The sequence below is a fragment of the Amblyomma mixtum genome, chromosome 5 (assembly GCF_055824585.1).
Source record: "Amblyomma mixtum isolate Tamu chromosome 5, ASM5582458v1, whole genome shotgun sequence".
In the NCBI taxonomy this organism is placed as follows: Eukaryota; Metazoa; Arthropoda; class Arachnida; order Ixodida; family Ixodidae; genus Amblyomma; species Amblyomma mixtum.
In genome coordinates, this window is record NC_143016.1 from 191221419 (window position 1) to 191249049 (window position 27631).

The 27631-nt window shown below is 47.8% G+C and overlaps 1 protein-coding gene across 1 annotated transcript in view; it reads right to left on the reverse strand.

The window, feature by feature from the left end:
- Nucleotides 1–27631, reverse strand: part of LOC149345261 (uncharacterized) — a 209935-nt gene that overhangs the window by 19680 nt on the left and 162624 nt on the right. Inside the window, exons 12-13 of the mRNA XM_089542740.1 lie at nucleotides 20801–20921; nucleotides 19023–19193 (exon numbers count right to left, since the gene is read on the reverse strand). Coding sequence (XP_089398866.1) covers nucleotides 19023–19193; nucleotides 20801–20921 — 292 coding nt within the window. The remainder of the gene's footprint in view (nucleotides 1–19022; nucleotides 19194–20800; nucleotides 20922–27631) is intronic.

Genomic DNA, 27631 nt, shown 5'->3' on the forward strand with positions numbered 1-27631 from the left:
CGCGCTAACTCGCGCACACCATTCACACACACGGAAGAAGCACGGGTACTCGAGGGCGGCTAGGCAACGACCGACGGAGCGGGAAGCTTGGTTTGCTGGGGTTTAAGGTCGCAAGGAAGAGGAAGCGTCAGAGCTGGAACGGCAAGCATGAGCCTTCTGAAGGTTTTTTTTTATCCGGCCATCGCTCTTTAAGATGTCACTGACCCCATTTGAACGAGGCGATATGACGTCACGTGTCACGATGACAACCACGTTGCAGCACTGGCATCACGAACCCACCCACCGACGCGCCGTGCTCTCCTATGACGTCATGGTGACCCCACCCAACGTCACGACATGACGTCATGGCGCAACGCCATGCGTCTTCCTGGCAGCCATGTTGGCTCGACGTCACCGCTTCCAAGTATTGTATCATCTTTTAAGCATGAAATGCTTTTAGCTCCCGTTGTCGGCAGTGTGGTGACGTCGCGCCGAGACCGAGAGCCAACATCCGGGCACTGAATCCCAAAAATCGGGGAGCTGAAACGAGAGCATCCGGGCACCGTACGAGATTTAACGAGACTCTCTGAGCCCTACTACAGGACCGGCATACAAGCGCTGGTAGCTCTCCAAACGAGTTAGAAAAAAAAAATAACTGCTTCCAATGTCTTCTCAATGTTCATCGAGATATCACTCTAGCTGTGCATTTGATAATGCGCCGAATTATAATTTCTGATTTCTAATAACGCGTGCAAAAAGCACATACATGCCACGATACACTTTGTTATCATATGTGATCTGTTAGGGGCTTTGAGAGAGGGCCGCTTAGAGCAAGAGGGGAGCTCCAGGGTGAGAAGGGCTTTGGACGGAAAAGCTGCTTCCGCGCCGTCCCCAAGAATGGCGTTGCGGTCCCACACTCACGCATGTAAAAGAGCGGCCGCTGGGCCTTCAGCTCATGACGTTTCCCCCTTTGGCAGGCAGATGTATACATGCTCGAGGAGTATTCGAACGCGCTGCATATGCAGTATTGTCAGGCCTGCGTCTCGTCGTGTCCGCGTACGCTTCTGCATCATCCCGCATTTCAATGCCGCCATCGTCACAGCTGCTTAAGCCGAGCAATGGAGCCTGATGAAAGGAGAGGTAGGAAGCGTCTTGAGGAAAGCGATCGGCTTGCGAGTGATACGCCCCAGCAGAAGACTGCTCGCCCCTGCCGACAACGCCATGATTATGCGGCCGCTCACAGGAAACGATTGCGTCCACATGGACCTGTGCACAGTATGTGTGGTGTGGTGTGGTGTGGTGTGTTTATCACTAGACCCAGTTCAAGATTTTGACTAGTGCCATCTACAACCAATGTGTTATGCTCGTAAACATTTCATGCTTACTCTACTCTCGGTTACAGGAGAGGCAGAGATTTTTTTCTACGCGGTCGTCGCCGCCGCCGGTGCCGCCGCGCCTACTCCAGCCACATTTCCCGCTGACACCAAGACCTGCAGCCCGGCCCCCGCGTCGCAGATTCCGTCTCAGGTTGACGACTCGCCGGCAGACATGGACCTTACGGAATCCCTGGTAGACGATACTCCATCCCCGGAAATTGGCTGGAGCACCACCGGGGCCAGCCGTAAGCCCGCTTCCGCCACCCCACCCCGCGCCGAGCTCATCACTGTTGGCACCCAACTTCCCCTGGTACCCTCACTCCCAAGTTGCCACTCTATGGCGTGCTCGCCGCAGTCATCTCCGCTGCACAGCTCTCCTCCAAGACTAATGCAGACATCACCCTTCCGGCCAAGTCAGCCCAAAGCATTGTGTTTTTAAAAACCCATTCTCCTCTCACCGCCCACCTCCTGCTTTCTACCACGCATTATCAGCTTCACAGTAAGCCTATAAGCATCAAAGCATATGCTCCTTATCCTCCCATCTCATGCCTCGGCGTCATCCATTGCATCGGTGGCCACTTCACCCCTGATGACCTCATGCATGATCTCGAATCTTTCACAGCAGATATTCTTGCTGCTCGCATGACGGGCACCATTCAGTCGGTGCTCATAACTTTCGCTGGTACCGTCAGACCCCAATTTGTGTATTTTAAACGCATTGCCTTCCGGTGCCGTCCTCATAAACGTAAGCCTACCACTTGCACCCGTTGTCACACTCTAGGACACCGAGCCCAATAATGCCACCAGCACAGCGTTCCGGCCAAGTGCCGTCGCTGTGCTGCTCCTCTACCCGCCGACCCTTCTGCTCATGTCTGTGCCCAGCTCTAGTACGTTCATTGCCAGGTAAACACCTACCCTTCCCTCCACCCCACTTGCACTTCCTCCTCGGCAAACAGCGCGAGTGTGCCAAAGCTGCATACCTCCGACGCCTAGCTTTGCGCCGGGCCACTCAACCCGCCACCCCCTCTTCCTCCTCTAATCATGAAGCTCCATCAGCTCCGATCACGTCACCATCAGGCTCCTACACCGCCAAAGTTAAAGGATCCCCGGTTCCAGCGTCCCTCTCTTCCACTACACCACCCTTTACTTCCTTGACTGACGAGAGCCGTTCCTTCGACTTCCGGCTAGCAACGCTGGAACGCCAGCTGCGAGAGCAACAACGCGTTTCACACGAACTGCAACAGCATATCCATGCCTTGACTGAAACCCTCCAGACAACCACTGCCCCACTTACCTCCCAGCTTACCAAGCTAATTGAGCACCTTGCCACGTTCATCACACCCTACTTAGCTAGAGACTTCGGTTCTCCAGACTCTTACCTCCCCTACTCGAGCGGGCACTGCCTCACAGCGCCTCATGACACCAGACCTCACTTTCTCTCGGGGTTCACTTCTTTTTCACTGGCACGTGACAGCCGAAACTCTTCTCAGTGACCACTTTCTCATCCATATTACTACCTGTCTTTCCCACATCCGTCGATGTCATCCGGTTATTCACACTGATTGGTACGCCTATCGCAATAATCTCGCCTCCGACTCCTTTCAATCCTACGACGACTGGACGTAGCGCATCTCTGCAGCACTCACGTCCAGTAGCCGTCGCGTTCGCTCTCGTCACCCAATCGCAGACCTAGATCCTCACCTTCTCCGTTTATGGCGTCGCCGTAAACGTCTACAACACTTCTTTCGATCCCAACCCCACAATGCCCAACTTTCCTCTCGGATAATTGGTGTGTGGGCCGAGATCGTCGCCCACTGCGCCTCCCTCGAGCACGCTCGTTGGAGTGCTCTTTGTCATGACCTTGATTCTGTACTGCACTCGCAATCCGCATGGTCTCAATTTAAACCCCTAAGCCTGCCCTTGCTCCCACTCTAGCTAAAGCCCTCACTCAGGGGCTCCCTCCGATGTTATTGATCAGCTCGCCTCTCTCTATCTCCCGCCTCCTCTCGCACCCTCTTATCCGGTGTACTCGGGTGGACCTAACCCCGATCTGGACCAATCCTTCACTCTCCGGGAGCTCGAATCGGCCCTGGCTGCTAATGCTACACGCTCGGCTCCCGGTGAGGATGTCATTACATGCACCACACTTCGTAATCTTCCTGACTGCGCCAAAGAATTCCTCCTTCAAACCTACAATGAGGCCTGGGACAGCGGCTGCCCGCCGAGCTCTTGGACCTCTTCCCTCATTTTTATGATCCCAAAGCCGGGCAAACCCCCCTCTCTCTAACACCTCCGCCGAATTTCCCAGAAGTCGTCCCAGGCGTTGGTAAGAACCTTGAGAGCATGACGTTGGCTCACCTCTCTAATTTTCTCGAGGCGAGAGAGTTCTTCCCCCATTCTGTCATTGGCTTCCGACGCCGCGTCTGTGCACAGGAGATGTTTCTGATTCTCCAGCACAGCTTCATCTCACCTACCCCATTCAAACTCACGCACTTGTGACCGCCGATGTTCGCAAGGCCTTCGACAGTGTTTGGCACGACCACATCCTTTCTCAACTCGCCTCTTTGGACTGTGGCTCCCGCATGTACTCTTACATCCGCTCATTCCTCTCTGAACTTGTGGCTGGCTTTCGAGTAGACACCCATCTGTCGGACTCACACCACCTCACCCGTGGCACTTCTCAAGGTGTTGTTCTCTCTCCTGCCCTTTTCAATCTTGCTATGGCCCCTCTCGCCTCCCAGCAAACTGAAATTCCCGACCTGCATCATGTATTTTACCCCGATTACATCACTCCCTGGTGTTCGTCTGGCTCTCCCCGCCACGTACAGGACACCCTGCAACGTGGCCCAGATCTAATTGACTCCTTACTCACCACCGCTGGCCTCTCTCCTGCTGCTGAGAAATCCGAGCTTCTCCTCATCAATTCCTCCTGCCAGCGCTCACACAACCATTTTGTCCCTCTCCACCTTTCTGGCTCTCCCATTCCTGTCATCACGCACTGCAAAGTTCTTGGCTTCCATTTGCATGCGGCCAAGAATATGCGAGCCCTCCACCACGCTGTCATCACCTGCCACTCGGTAACTCACCTCCTGCGGCGCGTGGTCATTCGACGCTCAGGTCTCCACGAGGCTCATGAGTACCGAGTTGCCCACGCGCTGGCCCTCAACAAGGTCTTGTACTTTGCACCCTACGCTTCCTTCACTCAGAATCAACTTAACGCTCTCGAGACTGCCCTTGTGTGCCTCTACAAGGGAGCTCTCAACCTCCCTTTCATTACCTCTACCGCTAAGCTCTTTGCCACAAGCCTCTTCCATCCTCTCCGTACTCTTATCACTCTCCATCGTGACTCGCAGTTTGCCCGGCTTTCCCTTACCCGTCAGGGTAAGTGGTTATTGACTAAAGCGGGTATCTAGCCCATTCCAATCTCCCAGTTTACCTCCCCTATTTCCACCCCAGCTCCCAATCTTCGTATCCTCCCTCTCCAGACCAACATGTCCCCCGTCCTGCACGCCGGCCGTCCTGATACGGCCGCGCTGCACAATTCCCCTCTCTTTCATACCCAGGGTGTAGCTTACACGGATGCCTCCTTCGTGGCTCCTCGAGGTTCTTGCGGCTACGCCCTGTACTATCCCCACCTCTCCGCTCCTGAAACCCACACCAGCGGGCCGTATCTACCCCCTCTGGACGCATTGTCCCTCGAGGTCCTCGCCATTAAGCTTCCAGTCATTTGCCCTCCTTTCCTCTCTCCAAGAGTACACAGTCTATTCAGACTTAGCAGCTGCTATACACAAAATACAGAAACGCACCCTAACCCGTTCTCTCCAAGGGGAGGTCGAACGAGTGGTCTCAGCACTGCAGCCTTCCATCGTTTTCCTCTGCTGGGTCCCTGGGCATTCAGGGATTGACGGCAATGAGCTGGCCCATCAGCTCGCCCGCGACACACTTTTCCGGGCACCGTTGATCCCCTCGGCCAAGCCCTCGGAGAGCGGTGGGAGACTCACCCTTCACCGCACCATAAAAGAGGTCTACCTCGAGCTCCGCCTCGACAAATGCCTTTCCCGTCATTCATCACTCACGGTGCCCGAGGCTTGTCTTCTTCGGCACATCCAAATGAATGCAGTCATCACCCCGTCCCGCTTCTTTCTCTGTCCCTATCGATCAGACCCTTCCGGTCCCAACTGCCCCTGTATCAATGCGGACCTGGCCCATTGCCTCTCCTGCTGCCCGGCTGCTGAGCAGTCGGGTTCCTACCCCCCCCTGGCTCGACTGGCTTGGCGCTGAAGGGGCGGAAGAACAGCGACTTCTGGTCGCCCAGGCGGTCGACATGCTCGGCCCGTAAATTATGGTCGAATAAAGGTTTTCTACTACTACTACTGCTATCTTCCCTTGGTGCTTTGAAAGCAAAAGTTAGCGATCTTAAATCAACTTTCGTTAAACTAGATGAGAATAATTAAAGCCTCTTAAAAAGGTTGATACATTGGAAAATCGAAGTCGTAGGAATAATTTAATTATTTACGGCGTTGAATAAGATATCATGGACACGTCTGATAGACATGAAAGAAAAATAAATGAGCCCGTGCTTCATGAAAAGTTTGATGTAACGGCTGATGCTACAGAACGGTGTCATAGGTTGCAAAAGAAAAAAGAGGGTAATTGTCTAATAATTATGAGGTTCCCAGATAACCCACAGAAAATCTCGGTACTTAAAGCATGTTCTCAACTGATGGGCTCTCAAATATCGGTTACAGAGTCATTTTCTTTTAATGTTCGCCAGATAAAAGAAACTATGGGAAACATCTGAAAAAGAAAGGTCCAATGCAGGCAATGTCAAGTTTGTCTTTGAAAAATTTTGTGTGAACTGTATTTTTTTGCTTGGGACGAAACCTAGAAATAGCGGTACAAGACTGCGAAGAATATGTCGTCGCAGTGTTTTAACAAAGTCGTTCAGTTGGAAAGTCTCTTACTTGCACGTGATGCTGATGTCGTGGTGCTGACGGAAACATGATTAAGCGAAGATGTATATGACAGTGAATGTGTCCCAAACTTGTACAAAATATTCAGAAAAGATTGTGACAGAAGAGGTGGAGGAGTGGCCATACTATTTAAAGCATCTGTGCAATTCGTAAGATTACCTGACGTCACTGGAGTTGGAGGAGAATCAGTAGTACTTGAGTGCCGCACTAGCTACCTGCAGTGCTTTGCTCGAGTGTGAAAGCTTCGTGTCCTCCTTTATATCCTCTCCCCCCCCCCCCCATATACTCTACCCGAAGGGGCCTTAGGGGATTTGAATGGATATATAAACGAATCTGTAAACCTCTCGGATGAATCTTCCATTCTTCTCAGTCTGTAGCAACTGGAGATTGTTTTGCTTGAAGAACGAAACGAGACGTATGGTCCGTTCTTAGTTGTGTTTGGTGCACGTCTGGTTCACTTTTTTAGGGCTTCTACCCCTTGTAATGTGCACCTTTCACGATATTTTTGGCCATCCTTCCTTGAAACATCTTGGTTAAGCGCTAGTAGGTCATAAGCAGGTATTGAAGGCTCGTAACTGTACTTTGGATCCTTGGTGAGTAAGCAAGAAACTTCCTCAGGTAACGCAATATGTTTCAGGACATCAAAGCCTCTTGGCCCTTTAGTCTTGCTAGTTTTTCTCGCAGAGTCGAGGGCTTGAAGCACTGGGCCCACAAAAATTCAGCAATCTAGGCTGAAAATCTCCTGGCAGAGTGTAGCTAGATTTCAGCTAACCAGGCCGGGTCGAAGGCATTGCAGAACATTCGCAATAGATCTTGGAACGTGTGTACTTTGCGCCATATTTCCGATCTTAAGTTCTTGAATATACGATTGAGAAAGCCCACTCCTCACATTGCAGTTACATTTTTGGGTATGATTCCCTCTCTCAAGCTCAGGAGAGGTGCTTGGCGCAACAAGTTGACCTGACACTGAGGTTCACACAGGCGCTGACTTGCAAGGGAGGAACATTCATAAAAGGGCCCTGTATGCTAGACAGGTAGCTTATAAGAAATTCTTGCTGGACGAGTTGGTGCATGGCTATTTATGAGCAAATTGCGCGCATGTAAAAGACGAACATAGGAAAAATAAATGAACAAAAGTGCGAAAACTATCAACTGGTAACGCACTTCAGTTATCTGTTCTTGTGCATCTCCATTGTGGACGACATGCAATGAAATCTCTAACCAGCAAGAACGGTTGCGAAACATGCTCAATGCGTTTTTCAAACTTCTCGCTAGATTGGCGTTCATGAGGTGGGATACACCGAGAGCATACTGTTGCTCGTTTCCCAAAAATTAGGGATCGTATTGCCACCGTCCTAAAGTTTGCAATCAGCCGAAGCCTTTGACTGACGATTGGTTTCTGGGCCACAGTGACAACGCCCGCTGATGAGTGGGCACTGCCTTGTCTATTCTTCTGGGAAAAAAACGTAATTATTCAGGACATATGTGTTTGTTGGACTTAAATGCGTTTCCTATACGGAAAGTATGTTTGGTTGGTTTTGTGCTAGCAATTCGTATATGTCATCCGTGTTCTGAAGTTGCCCTCGGCAGTTCCACTGGATGATGCTCTCCGTAGTCATAGTTGGTCGTGAGGAAGAAAAAAGAGAGGCCGATTATTTCGACATTGCCATCTTTATGAAATAACTTGACTGGAGCGTATTTTTTTCGGATTGACGCGTTGCAGAAGATTCCGCCCCTCATGAAGTAACTGAACGTCTCTGGCGCCGACGAGTCCGAAGCCACATTCATCGCCTCAGGCGAAGACCCAGAAGCGACTAGGCATTTGTCACGAACTACAGACTGTATCTAAGTAATCTTTGTTGTCCCAGATGTTTGCGAGAAGTTGACCTCTGGGATGCTGAATATTGTTGCAGCCGGTGGCTGCTTAGTGGGGGTGGGGGGGGGGGGGGGTGACATGGGCGCACATCAGCAAAGTTGTGCTGAGTGCCCGCCCAGGCTGGACACCGCCGGGCCCGCCGGCGCCATGGGTCAGCATAAGAGAAGCGAGAACTTCTTTCGGGCTTGGGCAATTGTGGTATTCTCCGTTAAAAGATTTTAACGGCGCAAAAAGGCACACACACAGGAAAAGACAGAAAGAAACGGACAGTAAGAGCGCCTCCCAGATCACTGCAGAGAGTGTAAAGAATGTGCACCTGTGCTGGAAAGGACGGAGTTTATCGGTAAATGCAGAGAAAGGGTTGATTGATTGATTCAATTTTTATTTCTCAACATTCATACAAGGCATGCTTGTTAAAACATCTGCATCCCTAGCTGGAAGCTAGTTGGGATCCAGGCAATTCAGTTTCAAGGAAAATTGCAGGCATAACAAAAATTAATTACATTCATATAAAAGCTCATGAAAATAGAAAGACATAAATGGGTACATAGAGCAACAATATTCAGAGCACCAAGCCTCTTTTACAAACAGATACAAACACACAAAAATGCATGAAAAGAAAAAAAAAAGCGGTGGCTTCACTCATTGTTTATAATATTTCTTCAGTGACACAGGAAAAGTTTTACAATGTTTGAGTTCACTTGGAAGCTTGTTCCACAGCTTAATACCAACATGGGCCATCCTTCTTTCTCCATAGACATTTTTTGTTTTCGGAAGAAGGAAATTTCTATGAGTGGCGTTGCGAGTGCATAGTGGTGGGATACAGAATAGCGATGAGTGTAACGGGTAATTGTCTGTAAGGCATGTGTGTATTGTCAAGACAGTCCTGTATTCAAGTAATGATTGTAGTGGCAGTATATCCATCTGTTTAAAAAGAGGAGCAGTGTGGGCGTTGTATCCTGAATGTGAAATGAATCGAATTGCCCTTTTTTGCAAGACCCTAAGTGGTTCCAAATAAGACTGGTAGGTGTGGCCCCATGATTCAATGCAATATGATAACTGGCTTTGAAAAATTGAGAAATAAATAGTTCTGAGTATGTCATTACCAAAATAATCTCGGCATTTGTAGAGTGCAAAGCATGCTGCAGCTAACTTTTTACAAAGCGCCTGAATGTATGGCTTCCAGTGCAGGTTCTCATCTAGAATTATTCCAAGATAAGTGATGTTATTGACAAGTGCAATAGGTGTTCCCAGCCATTGCACGGAAGGCAGGTTTTCATGTATTGTTTTTCTGGAGCCCCTAAATATTATGCATTTTGTCTTATTAACATTTACAACAAGTTTATTTGAAATAAACCAGCTACACAAAGTTTCCAATTCTCGGTTTGCGGTGCTAATAAGATCCGTTGTAGATTCATGAGCACATAGAAGAGCAGTGTCGTCAGCATACATAAAAACAGAGAAGTGTTGTGTGAAATGCGGCAGGTCATTAATATACAAGGTAAAAAAAATCGGACCAAGGACTGAACCCTGAGGCACACCAACCGTAACTGTTTCAAAGTCAGATTTTACACCACTAAGTTGGATCATTTGCCGCCGATTATTGAGATAACTTTTGAAGAATTCTAAACTAATACCTCTAAACCCGTAATGCACCAGCTTTTTCAGTAAAATTTCGTGATCAACAGTGTCAAATGCTTTCTTAATGTCCAAAAAAATTCCTAAGACTATTTTATTATCATTTAGGAAAGTGTTGATCGTGTTTGTTAGCGAAAGAGAGATTGTCGTGTCTTGTCACATACAGAAACCTGGGGCCACGTACATTAGCACTGCATCGGTAAAGCTCAGCGCGCGGGAACTGAATTTTTTAGACGGTCATTTGTAGATTGACATATTAGATATTAGGTTTTTCGTGTTCTCAAATTTTCTGACTTGCACTGGGTGTGATAATGAACTGGCCTGTAGATAAATCGTGACTATGTTGTGTTCCTGTTGTCTTGTTCGGGGTATGATAATGTACTGGCGTATATAAGAAGCTGTTTTTCGCAAACTGTTGGTAGCATGGCGCTCTTACTGTCTATTTCTTTTTCTTTTCCTGTGTGTGTGCCTTTTTGCTCCATTAAAATTTTGTAGCATGAACCAACAAGCCCTGCAACAAGTACTGCTAGGAACGATTTGCTCCTCCTTCTTGAACCTTTCTCGTCCTCTTGAGCAGGCAGCGTGTGGCCCGTGACAGTTAAGCCATTTCGTCTGATTAAGCACTGCATTTTCGGTGGGATGCTAGTGTGCACTGCACTTTGCAGTAGTTCCCCGCGACAGGCAGTTAAGCCGTGCCCCTACCTTTGGCACTCGAACTATCTGTTTCGGTTCGACGCATGTGGTCTGACTGCAATCAATGAATTCTGCGTTTACGGATTCTGGAAGTCCTGTCCGGTTAAACTGAAGACAATATGGGGTTGATTACGTTTTCACCGTTCCGCCTTATTGTGATACGGCGACGGGCGATGACACCATCGGCACGGAAGCCTTCTTGGAGGTCGGACTCCGTCTCACGGGTGAGGTCAAGCAATTGTCATATGTAGGTCGGTGAACTGCTGTTTGAAGAGGGTTTCAGTGTGCTCTTCTTTTGTAACTGCTACAAGTAGGTAACCTGAGGAGAGTTTTGCGATGTTTAGTGTTTTTTATTCATTTTTCGAGAGTCTTAGCAATCAGGAAGACATATATTGAGACAACTGAAGCACTTTTATTCAGGGAGTGTGTGGGAAGTGACCCGAGTCAGTGCGGATCATATCAGAGGTACTTTTGTGAGGGCTTTTTCTGTTACCGATAAGGTTTATTTGATGTCAATTTGCCCGTATGATATGTGGATGTTGACGGTTTATTACGAACATGTGTACATATATAGCATTCCCGCCAAACACTAAACAGAACAAAAAAACACTGCATCATCACTGAAAATATTAAATCTACATATCTACAAATGCATGCTCCAAAAAGGTGATTTCGCGGTTAGCCAGTGATAATGAGGGCTTACTAATGCATGCTGTACCCCCTTTGTCAATGTGATATGCCTCTACTATTTCCCTTACTATCTGATCCTTATGTTTGAAGATGACGGATGTCTGATGAAGCGATGGGGCGCACGTGTGCTCAGGTTGCCTGCAGTGAAGCGCCAAATTCGAACCGGCTGCCTTGTCCAAAGAATTATGGTGCTCCCTCAGGCGTTCGTTTAGACATCTCCCAGTCTGGCCAACATACCACCCACCGCAAGAAAGGGGAATCTTATAAACAACACCCTCGATGCACTCAACCCTCCTCTCTACGTGTGCTGTGGTACAACCACCACCGATCCTCCTTCCTAGTAGGGCCGCTCGCTTCCGCTGCACAGCTCGGCAAATGTTGCTTAATTTTCTGCGAGACGAAAATACCACATCAATTTGAAATTTTCGCCCCACTTTCTTCAAACGGTGTGAAATTGCGTGGACCTATGGGATGACAGCTATCTTCCGGCGCTTTGAGGCTTCATTCGCCTGAGGAACACGCTTATGGTCCGATTTGATTTTGGCCACCAACCTTTCGCATAACATTCTAATAGTTCCCTCAGGAAAACCAGCGTGCTTAAAGGGTCAGTCTACTGAATTTTATCGACCATATTTTCTTTGCGGCAACCGGTAGCTCTTTACTCAAATTACCGTTTAGCCAGCTGTGGTGCCAAGGAGTGGGGTAGAACATTTTAAAATAGAATTTATTAATGTGGGACCACATCTGTATGAGATGGTAGTCTCCTCTGGCAACCATCTGAATTTCCGCCGCGCGGCGACAAATATGGCGGCGCCCGTCGAAGCCGGACCTCTTGCTTCGGACTGAATTCTCGTTGTTGCTGCCTTTTTCAGTGCGTTCACTGGCCATAAATGGGACGCCTGTCTTTCGCTTCGTATCATCTCGCCTATAAGGAAGCATATAAGAGATAAATTTGCTTTATTTTAATAACTAGAGTGACGATTCTGCCGCTCCTAGGCTTAAATGGGGAGTCGGTTTGTTTACAGCAATGGTTCCCGTCCTGACGACCAGATGGCGCCACTATAGGCTGAGTTTATTTTTGCGTCTCTGCTAGCATACGCTGAACTAAAAGTGGGAATGTGCCTGCGTTTTGCGTACGTGTAACTATAAATATTCATGTGATTTACAGAAAAAGCGAGCGGTACGCCTTCTACAGTTTACTAGAACAAAACGTGCGTTTCTCTGACATTGGGGCATACAAATGGTACGTAGTATATTCACTTATGCTTCTACAAAAAAAGACTACCACTTTCTTGAACAAAATGAACGTTTGGGGTCGCCACCATGCATTTTTACGCGACTTTTAACGCCGAAACAAAATATAAATTCCTGCCTAAACCGGGCGCAGATCCCTTGTTATTGATGTTATAGGGGGCCAACTACCAGAATATGCCATTTTTTATACACTCATCTCGGTGAGTAGACTGACCCTTTAAGCCTGGAAATTTGGCCTTGCACTCCTTCCTCAATACGATGGACACACGACTTGGTCAGAGCGGCGCTAACACAAGACAAGGCGATGCCTTCCTTTACCAGCTCGGAATGCCCGGACTGAAAACTGAGTAAGGGCTTTACGGAGCGAGGCGAATACAACCAGCAAACGTGTCCGGGCTCAAGTCTCAGTTCCACATCCAAGAACTGAATATATCTTGTTTAACGTTCTCCATGGTGAAAGCAAGTCCATGACCATTTCTGACAAATGTTTTCACGACATCCTGCGTGCATTCTTCGTTTTCTACAAAAACGAGGTAATCGTCCACGTATCTGTGTACTTTCAGTACGCCGTCCGGTAACTCTCCTGCAATTGCTTTGTCAATTCTACTTACTTTGTCAATTCAGTTCTTGGATGTGGAGCTGAGACTTGAGCCCGGACACGTTTGCTGGTTGTATTCGCCTCGCTCCGTAAAGCCCTTACTCAGTTTTCAGTCCGGGCATTCCAAGCTGGTAAAGGAAGGCATCGCCTTGTCTTGTGTTAGCGCCGCTCTGACCAAGTCGTGTGTCCATCGTATTGAGGAAGGAGTGCAAGGCCAAATTTCCAGGCTTAAGCACGCTGGTTTTCCTGAGGCAACTATTGGAAGGTTATGCGAAAGGTTGGTGGCCAAAATCAAATCGGACCATGTGGGTTTCTACGTGGACACAGGCCACCCCCCCACCGCGGGTTCGAGCTTCGCGCGAGCCAAGGGCCCCGATCAGCCGTCACCACACACACACTGGGACACCGATGCAGTGCACTCAACCTCCGCTGGGAGGAGAGCGATTCACCGCAAAGAAATAGGCCTTCAAGTTCACAAAGGAGACGTTTATTCATGTCGTCCTTCAGTAGGTACACACGCACTCAATAGTCACCCCATCCCGGGGGCGCGCGAGGAGCAAGGCTCCGCTGCGCGCACGAAGCGACTCGAGCAATGCGCGCCGCTAGCACGCCGCTGCAGGAGAACGTCCCCGCGGCAGTGCTGTGATCTCTCTCTCGTGTCGACCGTTGGGCCGGTTGCGAGAGAGAGTGGGCAATCAACGCAAGGTACGCCTGTCGGAGGTCGCTGTACCCCGCTGGACAGGCTCGAGCCGCTGCAGGTCAGAGGACACGTGCGGGCGAGCTCGAGTATATGCACTGGTCCGAGCGGCAAAGGCCGGCAGGGACAAACAGTAACGTACGCACCTTACGCTGTCTCGGAGGGATCTCTCTCTCTGGGCCCCGCTCGGACGGTCGCGCGGTGCGCGGCCGCCCAGAGCGGGTCCCGGATTCCCGCCAAAAGGCGCCAATGGCAAAGGCCCTTGGGGAGCCGGCGCGGAGCTGTGGCTAAATGACAGTGATTAGTCACCCAGCCGCCTCTCCACCGCCTGAGGCGGGAGCAAGGGAAAGAGGAGAAACAACGCGGGAAGCCGGCACAGCCGAGCAACGGCAACGGCGGAAAGCCAGGATTCCCACATCCATAAGCGTGTTCCTCAGGCGAATGAAGCCTCAAAGCGCCGGAAGATAGCTGTCATCCCATACGTCCACGCATTTTCACACCGTTTGAAGAAAGTGGGGCGAAAATTTCAAATTGATGTGGTATTTTCGTCTCGCAGAAAATTAAGCAACATTTGCCGAGCTGTGCAGCGGAAGCGAGAGGCCCTACTAGGAAGGAGGATCGGTGGTGGTTGTACCACAACACACGTAGAGAGGAGGGTTGAGTGCATCGAGGGTGTTGTTTATAAGATTCCCCTTTCTTGCGGTGGGTGGTATGTTGGCCAGACTGGGAGATGTCTAAACGAACGCCTGAGGGAGCACCATAATTCTTTGGACAAGGCAGCCGGTTCGAATTTGGCGCTTCACTGCAGGCAACCTGAGCACACGTGCGCCCCATTGCTTCATCAGACATCCGTCATCTTCAAACATAAGGATCAGATAGTAAGGGAAATAGTAGAGGCATATCACATTGACAAAGGGGGTACAGCATGCATTAGTAAGCCCTCATTATCACTGGCTAACCGCGAAATCACCTTTTTGGAGCATGCATTTGTAGATATGTAGATTTAATATTTTCAGTGATGATGCAGTGTTTTTTTGTTCTGTTTAGTGTTTGGCGGGAATGCTATATATGTACACATGTGCGTAATAAATCGTCAGTTGAAAGTCAGCGCTCGTGTTGTCGTGTTTGTTCCGTCCTCGTGTTTTTTCCGCGCTGTTTTACCGTGGATAGTAATAACCAACTTGCCCACCTTTCTGTACTTCTAATTGACGGTTGCTAGAGAGTAGCCTGTGTGCAACCGTCTTTTGCACTTCCTTTTTTTTTCGTCTCTTTCTCTGTTGTGTCTGTTTCGGCGCTGTGTGGCAAGTGAACCGTCACTAACTCGCCCAAGCTTCCACTCTCGGTATGGAAGCTAACGTGCTGTGGTGGCTCCAAGCACCACCACCTTGAGAACAGAAAATTGGCCTAGCTGGTGGGGATTCATACCTGGCAGCGCGAACGAGGAGACACAACACAGGCGCAGACTATCAATCTAATTTTTATTACAGAAAGGAAGCTTTATAGGTGCACAAAACCAGATACCAAAGAAAAGAAAGGAAAGGAAACACTACCCTCACTTCCACACCTGTGATAGGAAGCCACAATCAACTCAAACCAACATGGTCTAAAAACAGAAAACCACTAAAGAAAACAAAAAGAAACGGTAATGCATCAAACCAACCCCCCGTACTGTGCACTCGTACTGAAGAAGCTTCGTAAAAACGCTATTTCGTTATTGAGCACGTTAGCCGAAGGTGATGAGACACACGCGTCCGCTCCTTTTTTGATCAGGCTCACGACCTGTCTGATCACTGTGAGTAAACAAGATACTTCTCTTATCCAGAAAAGGAAAACAATCTTTGCAACCTCTGCAGTGCAATGCAAGGTTAGAGGACACAGCACCTTTCAACGACCTACGATGTTCCGTCAGACGTTCATTACTACATCGGCCACAGTCTGGCCGATGTAGTTGTTGCCACATGAAAGCGGAACTTTATACACAACACTTGTGTCAGTCTGTAAGCCTCTGCAGAAGAGTTGAATCTGGGTTAGTTGGTACATTATACTTAAGAAAAACCAGCCAAAAAGACGTTCGTTGTGTGTGCCTCGTCTCTCCTTTGTCCCCGTCTTTTTGGCTGGTTTTTCTTAAGTGTAAGCCTCTTTCTGTGGGCTATCGTGCATCCTGTCCTTGCACTGTCACCACCATGCTCAAGCCTATTGTTCACAGCACTGCACACACCACCGAGCTTATTCTTCGCGGTGAAAACGATGTTAACTCTGTACTCGCCCCCACTTTGTGCAGGTGATGTGAAATACCGTGGACTGAAATATTCCCACCATACGTTTTCTAGAACTCTCCTCATACTTTCCTGTCTTGAACAGGATCCTTTCAGAGAGGAAGCCTGCCTCCCCCTTGTGGCAACAGGATTTTGAAAGGGACGTTTTCAAACAAGCATTAACAATGCCGGTCTTAACCAATCTTGAATGACCGGAATAGCGGTTAAGGAGCGGCTTTTTCGTCCTTGGGTGGTATTCCCAGCACGTTCGACTCCCGTGACTGCTGACCCTCATGTCAAGGAACTGGATGAAGCCTGACGGTGGTAACTCAGAGGTAAACCTCAAACATTCGCCCCCTTTCTTTGAAGCATTTGAGGATGTCCGAAATCGCCGTGGGTAGCATTGCTTTAAGAAAATCAAAAAATCATCCACATGCCGGAAAACCCTTTGAGTAAAATCAGGAAGATCTTCCGCTAGTTTCGTATCTATCTTACTAAGAAAAATATCGCCCAGGAAAATATCGCTCAGGACAGGCGCACTCGGGAGCCAATACAGACATCAGACTTCTGGACGTACGCTTTTCCTCCCCATCCCGCGAAGGTGGAGCCCAGGTAAAAGGAAATGAGCTCTAGGAAACTTTCCACTAACTCACCACATTGCGCAATGAACACAACTTCATCATTATCCTCGAGGCCAATGGCAGCGCTGGGCAGTGCTGTGCGCAATAGGCTTGAGCATGGTGGTGACAGTGCAAGGACAGGATTCACAATAGCCCACAGAAAGAGGCTTACAGACTGACACAAGTGTTGTGTATAAAGTTCCGCTTTCATGTGGCAACAACTACATCGGCCAGACTGGCCGATGTAGTAATGAACGTCTGACGGAACATCGTAGGTCGTTGAAAGGTGCTGTGTCCTCTAACCTTGCATTGCACTGCAGAGGTTGCAAAGATTGTTTTCCTCTGCTGGATAAGGGAAGTATCTTGTTTACTCACACTGATCAGACTTGTCGTGAGCTGGTGGAAGCTTACCTGATCGAAAAAGAAGCGGACGCGTGTGTCTCATCACCTTCGGCTAACGTGCTTGATAAGAAGAGAGCGTTTTTACGTAGCTTCCTCAGTACGAGTGCACAGTACGGGGGCGGGGAGGGTTGGTTTGATGCATTACCTTTTGATTTCTTTTTGTTTTCTTTAGCGATTATTTGTTTTTAGGCGATGTTGGTTTGAATTGATTGTGGCTTCCTATCGCTGGTGTGGAACGCGGGTAGTGTTTCCTTTTCTTTCTTTTCTTTGGTATCTGGTTTTGTGCGCCTATAAAGCTTCCTTTCTGTAATAAAGATTCAGTTGATAGTCTGCGCCTGTGTTTGGTCTCCTCATTGGCGTTGGTCCTGGTCCTGTTTTCTTGCGCTGCGAAATATGAATCACCTTGAGACTCAAGGTGCCCTTGCGGGCAAAACATGGTGCTTTGCAAAACAAACAGAAAGACAAGAAACACACAGCGCCTAAATTCGGGAATGGCCACTTTCTACCGCACTAAAAACAATACCGGTGCCAGTATTCTCCTGAGGCGGTGCCGACAATTTGTTCCACCTAAGCCAGCAGTGGCGTGTGCTGAGTATAGTTTGCCCGTGATCGCGGTGGAAAAAGCCACTCCACTAGTGGGTACAGCTAGTGCATGGCAGCTGTAATTAATTCTGAGCACACTCTGATCTGGTAAAGAATCAGCCACTCCAAGCCTCCAAAAGGTGATAGGCGATATCGGCGTTGCTGCATCAAATTTTAAACCTGAAAAATGATCAGTACCCAACGAAAGTACGATACTGAGAAAAAGTAAGCACAGAGGTTGTATTTAATCTTCGCGATATCGTGAAACAGCATTAAGTACTAGGTGTCGTATTCTGCAGTCAAATGACATGAAAAAGTCGAATTGAGATAGTGGTTAAAAAACTCTCATCTGCCGTAGATGCCTTATTTCGAACGCGTCATGTCTTTCCGTTCTCCGTTAGACTGCAAGTTTACCACGTCCTCTTCTGTTCACACCTTAACTGTTCTACAATAGTATGGGGCACGACTACCAAAAAAAGTGTCAATACACTTCTGCGCCTGGAAAAAAAAATCCACGCGTTTTATACAATATACCATATTTACATCTTTCAGCCGAGCTATTTCGTATGCAATATATTTTCAACATCCAGTCTCTCTATAATCACCGCCTCCTTTGCCGCTTTTATTTTGTTAGCGAAAAGTAAAAAGTATTCCTAATGACACTTTTCAGAAGCAACGTTAGACTGCAATATTTATTTAACACGTGCCGCTGAAAAATGGTTGATTCCACGCCACCAAAGTAATTACGTTGGGCAGTCGGTAAGCTATGTAGTGCAAGTGTTACTATATACGCTCAGTCTATCTATTTTTAATAACGGTCTAATAACACGCAAAATTTTGCGTTCAATGTTTCTAAAGTGCCCCGTGTTCGCTCTTTATGGAGTAAAATGGTAGCGCGTGCACTGAAAACATCCGTATGTTAGTCTCACCTCTCATGTGTCCAATTATATATTTTGTTGCAGTATCATGTGCATGTTAAAGCTATCCTTTGTATAACTTCTTGGTATCTTTTTATGCATCTATTTCACCTCATATTTTTCTAAATTTATGAAAAAATGTGACTTATTTTAGGCACAGCGATAAATATCTTCTATGGAATTTTTGTACTGATGTCACTGTTGCCTGCCGCTGGCTCCAAGGCCTCGTCAAACTGTGTCTACAGCTTTTTGCCTCGGAGACCGTCCACATAGTGAAATGTTGAAATAAAGGTGAACTGAAACTGATTCAGTGTAATCAACCGTGCATAAACCGAGCACGTATGAAATGAAACTGAACTGCAGTGGGAACGGCCAGTAAAGTGGGAAAGATTATTTTAGTTTTCTATCACGCATGCATAATGTGTGACAAATTTGGAATAAACTATATCCGCGGCAATCCCTGTTCGCGTACCTCCTGCAGGCTGGCGTAGTCGTAGCCGGTGACCCAGACGAGGTTCTTGTAGAGCGTGTCCACGAAGTTCTTGATGGCGCCCAGGCTGAGCGTGAAGCACCAGTGGCGCGCCGTGCTGCCCTGAGCGCCCAGCTGCTGGCGAAGGGACCACACGCGCCCCAGCTGCTCGTGCTGCGGCGGTGGTATACATCGACTCAATTCCGGTGCACAAAAACACATTCGTTCACGGTGCCTGAGTGCAATTCTCCGCCTGAAGTGCCGCCTCAGCACTCAGTCCAAGATGCCATCACTGCTTGTTCCGCGGAAGGTCTGCTCTTTGCTCCGTGATCGAGTGGAAAGACTTGCCACGCTCACCCGCCCATTTCAATGCCCATGAGTTGCAATGCAAATCGCAACGGAGAACCCTAAAGTGCGTGCTGTACGGACCGGTGGACGCGCACTAGCGCATCTGCTAACGGCTGCGGAGGACAGGTGTACTTCTACGCGTCCGCACGCGACCGAAACCTGTCTGGATGCCGTCGCTCAGCACGTCATGTTTTTCCTTCATAAGCAACGGCCATCTGTTTCGGGCTCTCTGTGAACAACATACCCGTACCGGCGCAGAAAAGTCTATGTTCTTACGTTTTTCTTCATAATTCACTTTGGCGATTGCTTGTCTCTTCAAATGCAGTTTCCCTCGCCAGACGAGTTTCCTTCGAAACCCAAACTATATACTGCTTTGTAGAAGAGTGCGGTAAGTGGCTAGTTGGTACGACATTCTAAGAACAATAAATAACTGGGCCAAAAAAGAGGAGAAAAAAAAAGCAGAACCACACGTGAAGCGCATGCGCTCTGTTTTTGTAGGAAGGCGGCGTCGGTGCAATAAAGCTGCTGTTAGTCTGCGCTCGTACCGTGTGCTCGTTTGTCCCGCCGTTTTGTGTGCTGTTATTTATTGTTCTTAAATACTGCTGGCTGCATAATTCAGCGTTCCGTCTGCAGAATTTGTAATCACAGTTTTTGAATCGCTAGAGTTATATTTAGCATCGTTGGAAGTCATTGCGAGAGAAATAGCCACAGTCTGCGCTAAAAGAGTAGAAAACTGAGCTAGTTGGTTCATATACAGAGTCTGCGCATCATCCGGACGCCTAATTTTGTCGGCGGCTTCCTATAGAGGGTTCCCGAGGTGCTTCAAGTAAACCTATTGCGAAGGATTCTGCATCTGCATGCCCAGCGACCTTGAGCTAGGCTGTCCCTTTTTTCCCTGCTTAACGTTTTACAAGAGCATTACGATGTTCCGAGTGTATGTTTTTGGGTGTGGCTTTGACCCAGATATATATATATATATATATATATATATATATATATATATATATATTGCTTCAAAACTGGATTCTATACCTCTTCTGCTGTGTCCCAGCTTGGCATTTAGGTCTTGACATTAGGCATTTAGACCCATTTAGGCCTAACAACATGGCAGCAGGTCTACAGCAGGCTGGAACGCGCCGAGTGCATATACTCTGTACTTAGCCACCTACGTAGCAATCGTCACTGACCTGTGTGAAGTCGCAAGGCTCAATGACCATCGAATAAACTAGCTGCACGCCGCATCATGTCATCACGCATGTTTAACGTGCGTATTTCATACTTTCATAACTGTACGTAGTTAGCAAGCGTGATAATGGCAGCCTTCGTCAGCCTACTTTAAGTGCCGGGCACTTCCTCGTTCTGCTGTGTCCCGCCCCCTCTGGAAAATGAGCCTTCCAGACAGCGAAGCGTTGTTCACCCAGCGCCCTCCTCACCAGAAATACGTCGCCCTCGACGGCCTCCTTGTGCGGCAGGTACGGGTTGGGGAACCGCACCGAGTGCAGCTGCGGCGAAACACGAAGCTGCTGCGTGGCGAAGATCACTTTTTCCACAAGCCTGCAAAGATAGGGCCTCATATGTGTCAGATGTCTGCTTGGCCGGTAGCATGCAATGATCAAGTCATGATAGGGAGGCCGCTGAGCAGTGGAATCGATACATTCATCATCAGCCTAAGCAGATCCATTGTAGGACAGACTCCTGCCATATCCCTCCCACCAAGCCTGTTTTGTCTGGATCGAACTGCGCACCCAGGACGAGGACACAGAAAAGAAGCGACGAGACACGAGCGCTGCCTAACAACTGAATGATTTATTGGGATAACATGTATATGTACAAACTGACAATCTGACAACCAAGTGCGCATGTTCGCAGTTAATATCACTGACACCAGGCAGCTCTGTGCAGATATGCGATTTCGTGGGGTGAATGATGACCGAAAGGGTGCTACGCACGTATGAGAATTCTTGTGGATGAGGTAGGCTTCTTTTAATTCTCTAGTTAATTTTTCTCTGTGCTTGTACAAAGCTGAAGCCTCATTGCACAAAGACATTCAACGAGAGTGTAAAGGGGGCTTGTGGCTGCATTCCATATGGCGTAGTGCTGGGTTCGAGGCGGGCGCTTTTCCTAAGGAGTTTTCATGTTCACGTAGCCTAATGTTGTGACACGTTCCTCTTTGACCGATATAATTCTTGCCACATGTGAATGGAACTCTGTACACAACCCCTTTAACGCACGGAAAAAGAGATACTCCATGTTTTAACTGGCATTTTCCATTGTCTGCACGGCTTTTCTTGTCCTCTATTTTTCTATTTACTTATCAATGGGCGCAGTAAACATAACTTCTACTCCATGCCTATGTCCAACTTGTCGTAGGCGATGCGACATACCATGGACATACAGTCTGACCGCGACATTTTTCTTTTCCTTTTGACGGGTTATTTCAGATGCCTGTCGTTTGGTAGAAGCTTTAACTTTCTTCAGGACCTTACATCACGCGAACAAGATCACATCGTCAGGGAAGCCTGCTGACCTCAACTTGTGCACCTGCTCATTAAAGCTACTCTTAATGGCATGCTCGCAGGATTTGAAGATTGCCGTACCTATGCATGAAACGGCTATGTCGCACTTAACTGACTTGGAATGGCCGGATTTGAAACTGAGCAAAGGCTTCTTCGATTTTGGTGCATACATCCAACAAACATGGTCTTGCCCTAAATTCAACCTTAAATCAAGAAACGGAAGCATTCACCAGACGGGATTTCGAAAGTGAAGTTTAAGCCTTTTCCATATTCGCGAAAAATCTCCAGAATGCCTTCGACGCATTTCGAGAGGTCAGGCCTTCTTATGAAAAGAAAGTAGTCGTCTACGTATCTGAATACATTTTTTCACAACGGCGGGTATGTTATTATTGATCGCGTTGTCAACATAACTCAGATAAATTTCACTCAAAACTGGTGCCACACTTGACCCGATGCACACTCCAGTTTTCTGTAAATACAAGTTTTCTTCAAACTGCAAAAATGTGGACGGCAAGTTTATGAACAAAAGATCCAGAAAAGATTCCACAGATATGCCAACATTGCAGACGAAGTTTTGCTCATCATTGTCATCTGTTATACATTTGCGAAAACATGCCAAGAGATGACCATGCGGAAGTAAATAGTACAGGTCCTGAACGTCTATACTGAAGGCACTACAGGCACCTGGGTTGTGGCATGCCAAATATTCCACAAGAGCATGCGATTGTGACACAAGGAAAAGATCTTCGATTGTCAGTGCGCCAAGGCCCTTCTGCAAAAACTTTGACATCGCATGCTGCCACGTGTTTCGCTCAGTGGTAATGCATCGAAATGGAATACCCGGTTTATGCTTCTTCGCTGCAAGAAATGCTGTCAACGAATTGATTTTTGAGTTTTTCACAGAAGAGTATAGGCTCTCCAGGTATTGACTACTCAAAAGCTTTAAAGCTTACATCTTATTCATTTTGTTGTGAAAGCAACACTACGCGAGTCACCGAGCCATTACGCGGAGCTGGCGCAAAGCCATACTGCGCATGCGCGAGGACGGCGCACAGCTGGCGTGCCGCCGCGTCGCTCCAGCTCAGGTGCGCGTGCGGCACAGTCATGGGCAGTATCGAAGATACATGTATCTTCGATACTATTTTTCGATACATTTTATGTATCGGTATTAGGTATCGCGTGCTGAAAACTAGAGTATCGGAGTATCGGTATCGAAAAGACATTTTTAGCGTATCGTGTATTTTACGATACTCGATACAAAAAAAAACGCTGTAAAAGCCCTCGCTCAGGCGGTAGTACAAGACGGGTGGCAGCACCTTCGGTGCTTTTTAGCCAACTCCCAAGCTACCACTTCTGGAGCGGCGTTTCTGCGCTGTCGGACTGTCCGCCGTCCCATGTAGTGCAACTGCTCGCACGTGTTAATAGTTTGCGGTATACGCCAGTAGCCCTCGCCGCGTTACGCGCGGATAACCAGCAGCTATGGCTGACGAACTTCGGTGTGCCATCTTGGATTGAAAATACTTCACTGTCACGTCATCTGATGAGGACAAAGTCAAGGCCATGTGCTCATTGTGCAAAAAGAACAATCAGCGGTGCCTACTCCTCGACTTCGAATTTCAAGCTTCACCTTAAGGTGCGTGAACTTTCATAGCTTTACTGTTTTTAACGCCTTAATATTTGAGATTTTAACTGTTAAGGTGCGTAAACTTTCATAGCTTTGCTGTTTTTAACGCCTTAATATTTGAGATTTTAACTGTCACGGGATGAAACTAGGCGCTGGACATTTCGCCTAAGCGAAAAAAAACGATAAAATTACGTCAAATTACGTTGTTTGAAATTTTGTTTTAGCCTGATGACGTCGCTATTCTTTTCATGCAGGTACAACTTGCTGGCAGTTAAGTACGAGTTGTGCTTTAGTCTGACTATCACGTAAACAAGCCTGGCGCGGGATCAAAGCTCCAGATTAACTAAGCAAGGATGCCCAGGCCATAATACGACGGTGTTTGTTGGATAAGGCGCAGCTGTGAGTTTTTGGGCACTGCTCCAATATCTTATACGCCCCTGCTGACCAGCCACCATTATCTCCTATCCGCTTTCTATCTGTAGGCAGCGTTCCAATTCGTAGATAAAATTATACGTATCTAAGTATGTCAGTGTATATGCCCCTTTGCGAGCAATCTAGTAATAAGAGGTATCGTTTCATTTCAGCGTGCACATCCCCTGAAGCTGCAAAGTTTCGAAGTGTGCAAAGAAGGATGAAAAAAAAAAGATGAAAGCTAAAACCACCAACGAGAAAATGCTCCAAACAAAACTGTTTTTTTCTACCAGGAGTAAACTGTCTGAACCCGAAGTGGATAACCAATTGTTAGGTTTGTGGTGGACGGTCTCCATTCGCTATCGACGATTTAGGAGCAAGGCTTCGTAGCGCTCATAACAGGTACGCTCTCTCCTCTAAATATGGAGATTAGATAGTTATCAAGAAAATATTGTTCCTTACTCGTAGGTTTGCGCCTGGGAAGCACCGTGATTTCGCGACGAACGCTTGGACGAAGAATTGATGAAGAATGGCAAAATATGTTGGGCGATGTACGCCTGAAACTGTCTGACCAAGATTATGTCGCGACGACCGCTGACATCTGGTCTACACCTCACCGGAGCTTTATGGGGGTCACAGTTCATTGGGTAAGTAAGCAATGTTTCTACTTGAAAAATAGTGCAGTTGAGAAAGCCTACGCTAAAGCATACACTGTTCTTATCGTTCTTTAGATCACTCCCAACCCCCTCTTACGGTGATCATTGGCATTAGCCTGCAGAAGGTTTGATGGACATCATACCTACGACAAAATCGGTGAACTATTTGAATATATCAGACAAGACTTCGACATTTCCCATGACAAAATTGTAGCCACCGTCACCGACAACGCCAGCAACTTTGTTACAGCTTTTAAGGAGTTTGGCTTACGCTCCGAAATCATCGATGAGAGTAAGTGGTACAAAGTCAATGATTTGCTTGCTATTAAAAGTATTATGACTTTATACGCACGACGTCGTGCTTGCCAAACAGGGACGCGTACCCACGACATGGCCTGCAAGAGTGACAATGTTTTCAATCAAAGTACCTTCTTTCTGGCAGATGGAGCCGCAGACGACTTGTCCTTCGAATCGGTGACAGAACCTGATCTTGGCCTCGTCATGTCCGGTGTGCTTGTCACACGCTAAGTCTTGTGGCAGAGTCCGACGTTAAAGTAGCTTTGTCGACAGTGTCTTTTGAGCGCATTCTTGCAGCCCATCGCCTCTGCTTTGACACCCCTCCAAGCTGAAGCTAACTGCTTCCTCGGAGAACTGCTCCCAATTCTTCAAGTGGAATAACCCAAATCAAGTGGGGCTCTCTCGGACCGGCGGTTCGAGCAAATGTTGTTACTGAAGACCTTCAAGTAAACGTAACGAATACTTTTTTCCTAATAAAGACGTTCAGCCATTTTACTTGCTGTTTTCATTCTAGCTTTTCAAGAATTGTTTTCAGCTTCAGAAGTTTGTTATCGCAGTACTGGCAAACTAACTGTTCGGTTCCCAAGCACACGGAGCTTGCGTAATTTAGTTTCATCAAAGGCACAAGCCATCGGGAAAGTACTCTATAGTATCGAGCCGAAAACAGAAAACGTTTCAGGTTTATTTGTATAGCCAAGTGCTCACAGATTGGTTCGTATCAGGAACTTTGGATTAAATAATTTTTTGCTAGGCTGCTTACGGAAGCGATCGCTCCAACATATATATGGCTTTAGTCCAAATTAAAGTTCTAACAAGGCCAACTGCGAAGACAGCCGAGCTATATGCCCTTCTAGCCACCATAGCCGAGCTTCAACAGATCCATGCGGTCGTATTCGTTTATAAGTCCTTTCAGGAAAAGTGCTCTACAGAAATACACTAAATGTAACAGAAACCACGCGTACATTTTCTAAGTTCGCCAATTATATTACCGGCATAATAAGACTGATTTCAGTTATGTAAACTGCGTTAGCCGTAATATAACCTGTATTATATTTGATATTTGATAGTTGAAATCAAGAGGAAGAAATGGGCTTGGGCAGGGCATGTAATGCGAAGGCAGGATAACCGCTGGTCCTTAAAGGTAACGGAGTGGATTCCAACAGAAAGCAAACGTAGCAGGGGACGGCAGAAAGTTAGGTGGGTGGATGAGATTAAGAAGTTTGCGGGGATACAGTGGCGGCAACTGACAAAGAAAAGGGTTAATTGGAGAGACATGGGAGAGGCCTTTGCTCTGCAGTGGGTGTAGTCAGGCTGATGATGATGATATTTGATATTTTAGTGATGTATCGAAGTATCGACGATACAGTATCGAGTATCTGTATCGAAAATCGATTTCGGTTCTGTATCTTGTATCGGTATCGGAGATACAATTTTCAAAGGTATCGAGTATCGTATCGAAGATACTATTTTGCAGTATCTTGCCCAGCCCTGCTGCGGCACTGCCACGTTACGTTCGTGAAAGCGAGACCCTTTATACACCGACGCCGCTTGACCACCCACGAATTCGACGGCTTCGGCGCGCTCTGACGGTGCTGGCTCGAAATGGAACATGTGTCTATTCTGCGCCGGGCGCGTCGAAGAGAGAGAGAGAGAAACAACTTTATTTTCTCGAGCTATATACGACGTCTGCTTAGACGCCGTCGATGGGAGTGGTTCCCTCTTCACGGGACCCATATGCATCCCTGGCCGCCTGGCCCCTGGAGATCAGGACGAGCTGGTCTTTCACGGCGAGGCTGGTTAGCAAGGTCTCCCATCGCTCGGTAAGGGAGGATGAGGGATGGGGTGGGGTAGTGGGGCAGGTAAGAGGTGGGGGGATTTCCTTAATGAAGTTGCATACTCCAATGACATGTTGGAGCGTGCCTAACTCAGTCTTGCAGAAATCACATTCCTTCTTGGCACGCTTGGCAGCAGCGGTGGCGGCAGCGGCTATCGACGAGCAACTTTACATACCTACCTTCATGTTACAGTGTCAACGGATGGCCAGGCTTTCCGAGGGCTGACGTCACTAGACAATCTACGGGAGTTATCTTCGTGGAAGCATCAAGTGGCCTACGCCCCCAACAAGCGGAATACAGCGCCTGTGCTGCCTACAAAAGCCCGTGTGCCTTGCAGCAACCCTTCACACGCTTGGCAGCAGCGGTGGCGGCAGCGGCTGTAAACGAACAACTTTACATACCTACCTTCATGTTACAGGTTGGTTTTGCTTCATTGTACTTCCTTCTGTCACTGCCGTTGCCGTTGCTGCCACCGGACCGTTTCTGTCTTTGTGTCGTGGAGCCTCAAAGTACGCTCTTAGCTGATTCATAGTCATGGGAACTTTGCCCGATGATACGTGTCTTTCCTGCTACAAGTTTTTTCAAGCAGGGGAAGAAATGATGCAATGCGCAGAGTGTTGCCAGTATTACCATCTAGGCAAATGTGCGGGTGTTAGTGAGCAGGCGTAAAAAGGAAAGCATTGAAGTAAAAAAAACCTTGAGATGTCCGGTATGTCGTTTATCAAAATCTCGCACCGATGAAGGACAGTACTCAGGTTCTCCCTCCCCAATTCTGACTCAGCGCCTTGCTGAAATAAGCAAAGCCTTAGTCGCTCTTACAGCAAAGGTGGATGATTTATCATCCCTAAAACAAACTGTGACCAGCATTGAAGTGTCTGTGCAACACATGTCAGATACATATGATCAGCTGCTACTAACGTCTGAT